Source organism: Biomphalaria glabrata, chromosome 7 (assembly GCF_947242115.1).
Source record: "Biomphalaria glabrata chromosome 7, xgBioGlab47.1, whole genome shotgun sequence".
Taxonomy (NCBI): domain Eukaryota; kingdom Metazoa; phylum Mollusca; class Gastropoda; family Planorbidae; genus Biomphalaria; species Biomphalaria glabrata.
This window is the reverse complement of record NC_074717.1, coordinates 38,889,440-38,902,759: the sequence shown is the minus strand read 5'-3', so window position 1 is coordinate 38,902,759 and position 13,320 is coordinate 38,889,440. Positions and strand designations below refer to the sequence as shown.

Below are 13,320 nucleotides of genomic sequence, written 5' to 3'. Positions count from 1 at the left end.
TTCTGAAATGGAGAATGTTTTTTTTTTGTTTTATTGAAATGTAAATTAAACATTAGTACACAGGAAAATAAAATTATTTCTGATTAATGATAAACATCTTTCAATGAACGAAGTTTTAAAATTTACTTTTTTTTTCTCTCCAGCATTGATACTGTTGTTAAAAGATTCCTCGCCTATTGTGAGGGCTAAGGCTGCTGAAGCTATGAGTTTGTTGTATGATTACTAGCAATATGAACTGTTGAAGTAACAACTTTAATGCATGCTAGTCTACCTTTCCTAATCAGTCAACAACATTCTTTCTGCTTGTGTTTGACTTGGACACATCCACAGCTCAGAAACATAAAACATAATCAAATATCTCTGAAACAAAATTGTTGAAACGTGGTGCGGAAAGATTATTGTTCAGTGATTCATGACAAAGTAAGAAAAAAACAACTCTCTGGAGAAAAGAAATTATCATTTTAAAATCCTTAAAATTAAAAAGAAAAGATAAATTTCAATCTGTGAATACTAAATGCAGTACATATCTGAACCTTGAAGAGTAAGCTTTGATGATGTATATGCTTGTCAAATGAATTATTTGTGTGCATACTTTTTTTTATAAAGTGTTATGAATTGAATAACTTTATAACTTAATAATTTGTTACTGTATTTATGTAATCAACTGTTGGCTTAGTGATTTCAAAGTGTCATAGTTGCCAGATTTTATTGGCAAGTTCTTTGTTAATGTTATAATTGCAATATATTAATTTTTCATACTAAAACAATTATGGAACTACTTTGCTTTAAATTGTCTATGTATGCTTATTCAATGTGATATTGTTATTAGAAAATACCATTTCAAAATGTGACATTTACATTTTTTTGTTGACAGTATTCCTTTTTCTAAACAATGAACTGTCATATAATAATACTCCTATATAATTTTTTTTCCTTTGATCTTAGAAATATTTTTTTTTACTTATTTTGTGTGATTTTTTTTACCATGTCATTTTTTTCTATATTAATACAAATGTAAAAATGCTTTTTTTAAATTGTTTTTTTTTTTGTAAATTTCTTTTTAAATCAGTTCAACTTTCAATGTGGGTGAAACAGTTGAAATCAAATTGCTTTTCTAATTGCATTATCAGGTATAACAGGTTTAGAGGTTACTAATGAATTTTTCCATATCATAACATATTGAGTAATGTATAATAGTGTAAGTGTATTCAAAATTCGTTGGCCTCACTCCATCTCTGGTTTTATTTAGGTTTAATCAATCACTGAAAGAAGAGAAGATTTTCAAACATCTTGATCTACTTATAGTGTGGTAGGCCTGCCATTATTTGTGAAAGGAATATATATTCCTAATATATATATATATTGTGTTTTGAAACACCAGGGTGACATTTTTTTGCTTATGTAATGATTATCCTTTGGAAGGAATATCTATAAATTGAAACTAACATTCTTATCACAGTAACCAGTTGTACAATAGAAAATGTTTTAACCAGAACAAAGTTTTACAAGATTTGTTTGTTTATTACTTGTAAGCTTTTTCTTGGGTGGGTTAGAATTTTTTGATTAAATAGATCTATAACTAGTTTGTTATAAGCAGATTTCTTTTAAAAAAAGCTTATCAAAATCCCAGCTAATCCATGTGTTTTGAAGACTTTTCATTAATTATTTTTAGGATTAAAACTGTTTTGTGGGTTGATGATATCTGCTTTGTCTCAATTTGTTTATAAAAAAAAATGTCAACTACATAGAAATAGCTAAGTCTTTCAGTATTATTCATCATTCATTAAGATCAATATCATATAGTATTGTTGAATTGTCCATATGTTTCATTTTAGAATGTACCCAGCTGCAGATTGATAAGTTTATACTGATTAGTCTCTGGTCGCTAGGCAATCAATAAAAAGATGAAATATCATGACTTTAGATTTGTTTGTTTTTAAATAAACATAAGAAAACATGATAATACATCAGCTGATACAGAGAACATAGCAATGACTATTCTACTTCTACATGCTGAAAACTCCTACATAAGGCCAGCAAACTTTTGTGTGTTTACTCCTCTGAGGTAGCAATGTTGAGATACATATTAGCTTTCTTCACCAAGTCACTCTTTTTATCTTTAGATTTACAAGTGATGCCTCTCTCTTTGAGCCAAGCTGTCAGTGTCACTGTTTTCACTTTACTCAACTGTAATCAAAGACACAAAGTACTTCAGAGAAAATCACTTGAGAACAATGAGAAAAAAAAGGCTAGCTGTCAATTACTCTTAAATCTGATTTCACAACACTGAAGTAATTAATCTAAGATCACACTACATGGGCAGAGTAATAATTTAATGAAAGAAAAATACTGTGTTATTGTAGCCACAGTTACCTGATTGACTCTGGCTAATGATTCCACATCTACACTCTGAATTTCAGATTTTTTTCTTGGCTTTTTACTTGGAGTTTCACCCTAGGGTTTAGGTAATGTAAACATGCCAAAACATTTTTTTTCATAAGTACCATTTTTCAACAATTATTAAATGTAATGAAATAAGAAATAAAAATTACAATACTAAGAATATTGTTAATAAAAAAATATATATTTTGTTCACATGTAAGCCAATACAAAGCTTTAAAATCATAACAGCAAAGCAATTGAGAATGCATAAACTTACCTCTGAAATTTTTTGTTTGTTTGACTCATCAATAGATGATTTTATACTGCTCACATATCTAGGGCTGGTTTGTGAAACTAGTAAGATTTTATTGGTTTCTTCTGGTGTCACTTGTTCATGTTTTGAGGCAAATATTTTCTTGCTATTGACATCTGGGTCAATGTGTTCATGTCTGGTAAACAATGAGCTCTTCTTTGCATTACCCTCTGAGTTTACTAATTCATGTTGGACACCATTACATGATGGCATCTTGCTTGTGATTTTCTTAGCTAATAATTTGCTTGGCACTGCAGGAGATTTGAGAGATAAGGAAACATTTTTGTTCATTGTGTTTTTTTTATCTTTACAACCGGTTTGCTGTTTCAACTCTGTTGGTAATGAATGAGTGACTGGTGTGTTGCGTTTTACTTTTGGTCTAAATATTGGTAACAATCTGGCTACTGGGGCTTTTAAGGAAGGTGAACATTTTTCAGATGTAGGTAAATCGGCATTGTTGGGGCCAGCTTGAGTGTTGAACAGTCTGTCTGTTGAATAAGGCTGACTATTGAAATGTGTATTTTTTATAGAAGGCTGACTATTGAAATGTGTATTTCTTTTAAGAGAAGGCTGACTATTGAAATGTTTTTCTTTTGAATTAGGTTGTTTGTTAGTATCTTGCTCGTTATCATGTGTATCTATTGGAGTAGGATGAATGTTGAAATAAGGACAAGGTTTCACCATTCTGTCTAAAACTTTTTTCTCCTCAGCTTCTTTGTTGCATTGAGCTTCATTATTTTGTACTGAGTCCTTTTGAAATCCAGACTTGGAGAAATATAATTTATTAATGGGTCGAACAGCAACTACAACTTGAGGTTTTCTTGACAAATTGGCATGATCAGTAAACTGAGAAAACAAACAATTAAAATATATTTACAATCATTCTTGGATAAGATTTCTTTAGAAAAATCAAATCTAAGTAAATAAAGTAAGAAACCTAATATTTGACCCCTCTGTATTAAGGTTGACCAATGATATTTTTAAAGCAACTTTTTCTACCTTCATCTTATGCCTTTGTTACAATGTAAATGCCACTTGGGTCTAGAACTCTAACAGGGCTACATATGATGATGACAGAAAAAGTTTAAAACCTAAACCCAAAGACCAACCAACCCTTGAAACATCAAAATATACATGGTTTTAATTGTTCAAAATGATGTCAATAAGTTGTTGTTTTTTCAGACTTTTAAATATAATGACCACCCTTAAACTAGCATTATATTATCTTAAATATTTATTGCCATCAACATCTGCTGTAGATTCAAACTGTTACTAAACAGACATGCTGAGCTAATGTCTTTGATGTACAGATTAGAAACTGAGTTCTTACCTCTGTTGCATTTTGCAATGCTGGTGAAGGATAGTAAATTTTTGGTTGAAACCTGAAAGCAACTCCACAAACTGTGGAAATCTTAGAATGAATGTCTTGAAGAAAACTGGTGAGTATAGGTTTGGGATCAGATCTTGCAATAATCTGAACAGGTGAGAGCCTCAGGCAAATGTTAGGATAATTACGGAAAAGTTAAGAAAAATACATGTTCAATGCAACGTAAGTTAACTGAATAATTAAAATAGCTAAAAACATTAATATGATTGTCACGAACCCCCTCACTTCATTATGTTGGCTCTTTCATCTAGCAATGATTCTAACGTTTGGTGCGAGTAGTTACTTTGAATAATAACTCATTACTTTAAACTAATATTACTATACAGTGTCCTAACTTATTCACAACATCAAAATGACAACATATATATAAAACTCGTGAAGTCAACTCTTAACTAAAACTAATATTTAATATTCTATTTAAGGCATCAATTGCCTCTTTAAAATCAAGTACTAATATAAACACATGTAGAATGAATAGCATAAAACAACAAGAGAAATAGTCTTTCACCCATGCTCAGCCAGACCAACCAGTTCCCTCCTCAATGCACGCTCTTGGATCCAACATCACAAGGCTACATGAGTTCAACTTTTGTTGTCTTTCTGTCATTTGTGTAGACTATCGTCTGTCGCTCATTTTCTAGCTTCTACCTTCTGTCGTCAATGATTTACATCTTAAACTACTCAGGCTATCTCTACACTGACTTCAAGGACTCTCAAGACTGTCACTGACTCAAAGACTGTCACCGAGTCAGACTGTCGCCAAGACTGTCACTCTAAATAAAGAAATAACCAGGATATTGCTAACAACTTGCTAAAGCACAAATTCTATTTATACTTAATCAACTACCTTCCAATGCAATAACTAATACAAATCATGTTCTTACCCTGGTGCTTTAGAACTACTCCCTACATGCTACAGCATCTCTGGCTCACAACACACGCCCCTGTTGACACCAAATGGCGCTGTGTCCCGGTCTGCCCCAAACGTCTCTCTAGTCTCTGAGTATCTAGCCACCGCCTAAACTAACATTACTAATTGTCTGTGTCTGTCCCGACCCACATATCAGTCTCTCTACAAGACAAACACCTAATTGACATTGCCGTAACCTTTGTCTGGTCTCTGTCAAGTCTATCGGTGAGCCTTGATAACACCTATGAAACTAATTAATGTGAAACTAATTAATAACTCTCACACACTCAACACTGTGACAATGATGACAATTGAACTGAAATATACAGTATAACTTTTTAATGCTTATTTTATAATAATAATAATAACAGTGCTTTTCTAGAGGTCCAAATATTAAGAGGAAATGAAATAATTAAACATATGCAAAGTTTTGGGTGTGATGTACATAATTTGCCACATCCATGTCAGGCATAACTGTTGTCTGCATATGATTGTTTTAAGAGAAGACTAATTTATAAGAATTTTTTATCTTTCTTTAAAATGGTTAAAGTAAAAAGATATCAAGATAAAGTAAGGATATGTAAAATGCTTTCCAGTGCCAGAAATTAGAAACCCTATTTGGCAGTAAAGAATTTCATCATCTGTATCAGGCAGTCTATAACCATACTAGGCAAGAAAATGTTCCAAAACAAGTACATTAAAAAATTGGTAGGTAGTGAGTAATTCAACTCAACCATTCAATTTCAATAAACCCAGAATGTATATTTACCACATTCTTCCAATATCTTTTAAGGTCTTGATATGTGGAGAAAGGACCATTAGCTGGAAGTGTAATTGACAATGATGAAATTCTCCCACGTTTCATGCTAGTTGTGCAAGATTAAGGTTAAAAAATATAATTGGGTAAGGTAAATTAAAAATGTTTATGATAGCAATTTATTGGAAGACTTAAATCACCACACTAGTTTCACTACAGGGTACTAAATTAATACAAAATTTGTATGACACGCTATTAGTTTACTAAGAGCATTTTCTGTGGGCTTAACATTTCAAATGATATGCAGGACACTTTCAAGACAAGATATGTGGGACACTGTCAAGATAATCTTACACCAGGCTTCAAAGTTTAAATACTATTTATTTTACTCCTATAACAATTGAGTATTCTTTAGATGTTCTACATAAAGCACTTTATTTGGCACAAGAGTCTCCAGATATTCAGTGGGTGAAAGTCAAAACCTGCAGCATGGCAACAAATGAAAGGATCCACAAAGACTGGCATCTTAACCAAATTTTAACACAACTTTTCAGTAAGATTTAAGTAGCACCACTTGTCCCAGATGGTTTTATGAAAACTCAACCAAAAAGAAAAAAAAAACCTGAGTGAAATCTAAACTATACCAGTACACAGACATGATTTTTGTTTTGTGAAAGAATATCTAAATTTAAAGATAGCTTAACACAGAGGTCCTCTTGCCCAAGTTATTGATGAGTTGAAATACTTAACCCGTTTTTTTAAATATCTCGCAATTCAAGATTAGAAGATTCTGACATTCTTAGGAAAAGATTAGGCCTGTACACTACAGTGTTAATAACATTACAACTTTAGGCATAGGATTATTTATAGGAAAAACATGTTGTAGTAGGTGTATAGTTATTAGATTGATCAATTTGATTAAAAAGGAAAATGTTTAACACTATTCATCGATGTACCTGCCTCCACCTAGACAAGGTTATGAAAAGACATTAGATATGTAAAATATAGAGCTCTATAAAGTCACATGAAAAAGTGCTCCACAAGATGAACCATAGTTGTTTCAGGACTGAAGGAGGCCAATCAACAGAGCTTAACATTATCATATTACAGAGTGATTTTGATATGAAAATAGTTAGCTCTCAGAATGACCAGTTAGCAGTGAAGAAAGAAGAAATAAACCAACCTACAGTAATGTAATACCAATAATGGACTACTAAGAGCACTAAGTTTGAACTCAAATTGAATCCAAAGTTAAAAAAACGAAGGATTTTTGATGATGACAGCCCATACTATTTTATTGAATAAGACACAAACAAGTCACCTTGGTAAAACATGGCACCACCTATCAGCTATTGTAATTTCTTGTATGTCTTCTTCAGTGGACTTGACTAGAGCTTGGTGTTCCTCTTGTGTTAGATCCAAGTCCCTAATCTGGCAATGAGGCAAAACAAGATTGAAAGCTCATTTAATCATTAAGTGTCATCCATCATTTCATAAATGCATTGCAATTGTTTTTTTGTTTTTTTAAATTTAGAAATTGAAGAGTAAAACAGATCAATTTCTTGTACAAAAAGTTAACAGTGAAATAAAAAAACAAAATTCTCATTGAAATGGGACAGAAATGAAATAAATATTCTAACAGAAAAAAAAAATCAAGGAAAGATAATGAAAAGAAATCCAACATTCTTGCTTTAGAAAAAAGAAAAGAAGGTATTAAGATGATAGGCCAGGATGCTGAGCTGTGACTTTTGACAGTCTCCTGATCAGGGCACAAACAATGTTTTACTTTATCCTTCCCTCCAAGCTAAGGCTAAGATTAAGATTGCATTATTGATCCTCATTTGAAATAAGTATTAAGATGATATGGACTCTTTTGACTATTGGTCTAATTAGCTTGCAAGCTCTTCATGGGTTCAACATGGAAACAGGAACCTGAACAAAGATCTAAAAAAAAAGGCTCTAACAATTTACCTAGAAATTTGACAATTTATGTATACCTTTTGGGAAAAAATTATTAGCTAATCTTAAATACAGGAAAACATTTGATTTTACCATTATAATTTTTCATAATATAATCATTATAAAATTAAATTTGGTCTGGAGAATCTTGAACACGTCAGTGAAAATTTCTGCTTACATTCATCTAAAAGTTAAACAAATAGACCTTCAGTAACATTTTGCAAACTGGCTTATGTAGAATTCAGTCTAGACTACTGTCTTCTTTTTATGTTTGTAAATCTAGATCTATATCACCAAACTAGAATTTTATATAGTCAGAGTAGAATTAAACAAAAGCGCAACCAAGATTTAGAAATAGAGGCTGGTTAATAAATCTTTCTTTTTTTATCTATCATTCATTAGTTATTAAATGCAAAGTAATCCCTATTACAAAAAGTCATCAGCTTCATAAAGAAGGAATCGTCTTTAAAAAAAAAACACTTTTTTTTTCGTTGCATGTTCAATTCAATACAACAACCACAATAATCCACCAAAGAAAAGAGGCACAACACACTGGGAAGTTTGTTGATCTTTTTCGCATTCCCTAGTAAAAAGTAGCACTTATACAGCCTCACAGAGTAAGGAACAAAGGAGTATATGTAGCAGTCAGCTCTTGCCTTAATGGACACAAAGATTACTGTTGTAGTTGTATTTACTGTTCTATAAACTTTTTTTGCTGCTGTTGAACAGCTCATTCTAATAATGATCACTGGCCTGAAGGCCTGAACACAGAGGTGGCTATCATAGAACAAAAGCTTACTTATTTCATTGTTTAAAACTATGATTCAGTTCTAAAGATAGTACAAATGCCTATTCTGATACCTACAGTCAGTGGAGGAAATCTAATTGCTGTGGCATAGAGAGACACAAATACTTCATCCTTTGTAACAAACAGTTCTGTCTCTGAGAATGGAGAATTACTTTTTGAATAGAAAAAAATACTATAAAAGATTTTTTTAAAAGAAATTTTACATTTTATGTTATATATTTAACAAACATAATTCAATGCATTAGGATATACAGTATGAATGTTTATCTGATCTTGGGATCAAAAAACTAAACAAATCTCAGGCAATCTTGACTTTAAAAAAAAAAGTTTTTTCTTAATAAAACATGATAGTGTCTCTAAGGAAGTATTTTACCAGTTCATAATTTAAAAATTCTAAGTTTAAAAATAAGTACAAGCAGCAAAATAATGCCAATGTCTAACTAAATATATTTTTTGTATGGTCAACTTTAGTTATGAATTTCAAAAAATAAAAAGGAGCAATTAAAGAAAATGTTATTCTATTTATATTATTAATTCTTCATTCAAGTTACATTTAACTCTAATCTGTTGGCCTCAGGCTAAGATGTATAATTAGTGCACCAATGGTTTTAGAATTGGACATTGCACATATATAAGTAGTCTTGTTTATTCCGAATAACAGACAAAACTTACTAACTGCATTGCTGTAGCCTTCATGTGATAAAAAATCTCGACCTGTTCAGATTTGGAATAGTTCAGAAGAGCATCAATGTATTTTAAATAATTTTTACAGTTAGGATTTTTCTTTATATCTTCTATAATTTAATAAGCAGTTAATCAATTTTATTGAACTTAGTTGAAACATTCCTTGCTATTTCTATGCATATTGATCAATTATCTTTAGAGCAAATTGTTTTAATTTCCTTCAAATTCAGAAATATGAATTTACATGGTTTGAATATTAAGGTTATAAAAGATAATAAATATGATGATAAAGCTCTATCACCATATTACAAGGTCTTCAGGGCTCGCAAAGACCTTCCTACAGGGAACAGTACCAGGGAAAAGAAGAAAAGGCAGACACAAAAAAAGCGATGGGAAGACAACATAAAAGAATGGATGGGCTATCTAAGGCAAAAAGAGATGAATGGAGAAAGAGGGTAGAAAAATCTTGTGTGGTGTCCCAACGGTCCAACATATTAAAGGATATGTGAAGGTTTAGCTTTAAATTGGTAGAAATTAATTTTAAATTAAGTATTTCAATTAAATTCATCTACTGTATATTAGATTTGAAAGCTATAAATTAAAGTTTATACACTTGAAGTCAATACAAAACCATAATACTCTGGAAACCCAAAAGCCTTGTTTGGCATGGTTACAAATTAACTTAAGTTACTTTCATACTGTTTAGTGAGTTATGATTAAATTTGTTATAGCAGAAAAAAAATAAAAGTTCACATTTCATTTCTTAATTATTTTTGTCTTGTCTAAAATCCAATACCTTGAATATACCAATCTGCAACTTTGTTCCATGCAGGAGCTAGCCTGGCTGTCAAAGTATATCTCAAACATTCTTGATATACTGCAAGGACAACTCTGTAAGGTTTGCTAAACTAGAATACATACAAATAGTAGCCTATGTTATCTTTTTAGTAAGATGCTATTATTGTGTGTAATCAATGCTACTCAAAACTATATTTTAATAATATTCATTTGGTGTAAAAAGAAAAAAGTCAATTGGGGGACAGAAAAGAAGAAATAATCACACATAGAGTAGAAGTGATAAAACATTTTTTTTAACAAGCTACATATTTTTTTCAATGTTTTATTCATAAGAATTTTCTAAGCTTCCTACTCCTTTGTCTTTCAAAAATATTGATTCCCCCTGTTCTCCCAGTTGAGTTAGAAGGAAATATATAAAGTAATAAGCTAATACATAACTTAAACACAAATGTGAAAAAATTGCTTGCAATAAAACAAAGAAAACTAAACATATGCATATACAATCTACTTGACATACATTTCCTTTACCTTCATCCCCTGTTTCTGTAGTCTGGCCTGAAGTTTTCCTGTTTTAAAAAGTGTTTGCTGAAGAAAACATTTTGAAAACATTATAGAATAAATAGTCATGTTAAGACTACTAAATGACACACATAGGCAAACCAAAAAAGGTATGATCCAATCCAGGTTAATTGAAGAAAGATTGAAACATGATTTTCACTCATTTTATTTCTTTAATGTGCTACCAATCATTATAATTTTGATTAGTTATAAATTGTATTGCTTTAAAACAAATACAAAGATAATTACTTGTAAAATGACATTGAAAGTATTCTCTAATCCAAATACAGGACTGGCAATGACATCAGGTTCAGTAAAGATTATTTCCCTTAAAAAAACATACTAGTCAATATTCAAGACTGAAAAAAAAAACTAAATGATTATACAAAAATATATGAGAAAACAATAATTTTTCTTTGTTTCCAAAATTTATCTTGACCTCCCATAAATCTATGGATAATGATAATCATAAATAATCTTTATAATAATAACAATTTTTATTATCCATGAGGACATTTTATTTTTCAAGCACCAGTAACTATCCATTATAAGACCAAACAATTTATATGATAGCACACCAAATATACATTCATATCAAAGTTTCTCTTTAACATTAGACGTGAAATTTACAACAGCAAGTTACATTTTGTTGAACTAGTTACTAGAAACAAAAGAGTTCTTGTGTGATCTTGGTGATTGGTGTCTTATATTTCTTTTGTGATAGTAAAATGTTGAAATCTTGAACAACAGGGTGTTGTTTGAGCTTAAAATCTTCTTGAATAGGTGTCCTAACAGCAGCATTTAGTATTTTATTAAGTTTTTACTTTTAATATTGAGATATCCAAACCATGCAGGCAGATGTGTTGAAATTTAAAATACTGCAGATGTGAGCATGGTAAAACAGTGACATGGCTTTTTAGCTAACACTAAAAGAGAACAATTTTTTTTAGTAGCCTTAATCGATGTTGTCCTTTTTTGGTGATATGTGTTTGCAGTCAAATTTAATTTAATGTCTAAGACATTTCTGAGGTACTTAAAGGTTTAAATATTTCAATGCGCTGGCCAGACATTGATACAATATCATTTTCTTTCTGATTGAAAATCATTATAGTATACTAAATGTAACACAATAGGGATGTCACAGCTCCTTGGTGTGCTCCTGTGTTAACTAAACAACAATTCCAAAACACAAAAGTTTAAAACATTTTTTAAACAAACAGAAATGAAATTAAATTTCTTTAAAAAAAAACAAGAAAAAAGCTAATGTAATAATGGAAGAGACTAAAAGAGGTTTTGTAAGAATTTAAATGAGGATTTAAGTCATAGAAAATTACCATAAGATGTTGGAAATCCACACCATAAAAGCTTACCTGCATTTAACAATATGTAGTTGCAATACTGATGAGGTAGCAATAAATTTATTAGTTGAGTACAGTTCAACAGTAATGCAGCACAGATCATTGATATTTGGTGGAGGTCCAAAGAAAATTGCTGGCTCTGCCATAATGTTTACATATAGTCCTATAATTATATGGCCTACTGTGTTAGTAACACTAAGTGACTGAGTAACACAGTGTGTCAATCTGTGGAGTTAAGTCTTATATAACATTTGAGACCAAAAGAAAATCTGCTGCCGAGGACAAACGCAGACAGTGAAAAGAAAATCTAAATCGACCACCTGCGGACAATGGTTATGCTTGCCTTGGATGTGGCAAAATATGTAGGTCACAGCCGGGGCTGCGCAGCCCCAGATCTAGATACTAAGATAGTAGATCAATTGTCAATGACACTATCTTAGTATCTATTATCTAATCTATCTATAGATTAGAATAGAATAGATTCAAGATTGTAGATAGTAGATACAAACACAAACAACAATCACTTGGTCTTGATTCACACACAAAACATTTTATACATGATAATATCATGATGATATATTCAATATTGATTCTAGTCTAGTCTACCGTGATATAATACTTATACACGCACACAACCAGTCAGACGAGTGTGGCAGTGCAGTGCTTTAATCCTTTATGATGATCAAAACAACCTGAATGAAAGTGGACTAAAACTACTAAAAGTAGATGTAGTAACTAAATTGACTAAAAGCCGTAAAAGGGTTAGGCCAGTTAGGGCTAGGGCTTAGGCCAGGGTTAGTTTTAATATCTTTATATTCTATAGATAGCCTTTATGGATAGCGGGGTTAGAGGAGGTTTGTCCAAAACTGATGTAAAGTTGTTAACTTTCCCTTTCAGATCTAACTATACAAAGAGTCTAGTAACTCTAGTTAGATAGACTAGATGTAGATGTAGATAGATTAGAAAATATCATTCCAAGTTAGCCTCTATAAACTTTTGAAGTGTATAGCAGACAACTTTTACTATTTTCACGAATAATTGTAGAAAAAGAGAGATTAATATAAAATGTCTTAATAGCAAGCCACGGCTAAAATTATGCGTTGCCAAACTATAATATTTTCCATACATATTCTAGAGAACGAATTTTCTTTAAGATTTTTGCTTAACTTTTATTCCATAATATTAAAAAAATTAAACACTTAAAATGAATTATATAAAGACTATTAATATTACGAATAATTTCCAATGAAATATAGTATAGATAATATGAAAAAGTAGCTATTTTAAAAAATAATTTACAACACAGCTTTCCATTGTAAGGCATAAAAGAATGGTAAAGATATGTACGGTTAAATAAAAAAAATGAATTAAAAAGCAAAATAATAGGGCTACCTTAAGAAAGCATT

General features: G+C 30.9%; 2 protein-coding genes across 2 annotated transcripts in view; one reads left to right on the top strand and one right to left on the bottom strand.

Annotated features, from left to right (window-relative positions):
- LOC106068837 (maestro heat-like repeat-containing protein family member 1) overlaps positions 1 to 1,918 on the top strand; it is a 40,415-nt gene extending 38,497 nt beyond the window's left edge. Inside the window, exon 41 of the mRNA XM_056034744.1 lies at positions 144 to 1,918. Coding sequence (XP_055890719.1) covers positions 144 to 226 — 83 coding nt within the window. The 3' untranslated portion in view covers positions 227 to 1,918. The remainder of the gene's footprint in view (positions 1 to 143) is intronic.
- On the bottom strand, positions 141 to 12,411 carry LOC106068883 (uncharacterized). Its single transcript, XM_056034745.1, has 13 exons — positions 11,927 to 12,411; positions 10,806 to 10,884; positions 10,527 to 10,583; positions 9,997 to 10,108; positions 9,189 to 9,230; positions 8,574 to 8,650; positions 7,071 to 7,180; positions 5,762 to 5,858; positions 5,573 to 5,658; positions 4,026 to 4,206; positions 2,660 to 3,541; positions 2,374 to 2,454; positions 141 to 2,187 (listed from the first exon to the last, which is right to left on the bottom strand). The coding sequence occupies exons 1-13, from the start codon at positions 12,058 to 12,060 to the stop codon at positions 2,053 to 2,055; spliced, it is 2,073 nt and encodes a 690-aa protein (XP_055890720.1). The 5' UTR covers positions 12,061 to 12,411; the 3' UTR covers positions 141 to 2,052.
- Positions 12,412 to 13,320: the final 909 nt, after the last annotated feature.

Excerpts from the sequence above, each read along its gene's own strand:
- LOC106068883 (XM_056034745.1), bottom strand. The coding sequence starts at position 12,060 with ATGGCAGAGCCAGCAATTTTCTTTGGACCTCCACCAAATATCAATGAT. Across the intron at positions 10,109-10,526 it reads TACAGAAACAGGGGATGAAG|TTTAGCAAACCTTACAGAGT; the intron begins GTAAAGGAAATG and ends TATGTATTCTAG. Across the intron at positions 2,188-2,373 it reads CATTAGCCAGAGTCAATCAG|TTGAGTAAAGTGAAAACAGT; the intron begins GTAACTGTGGCT and ends CTTTGATTACAG.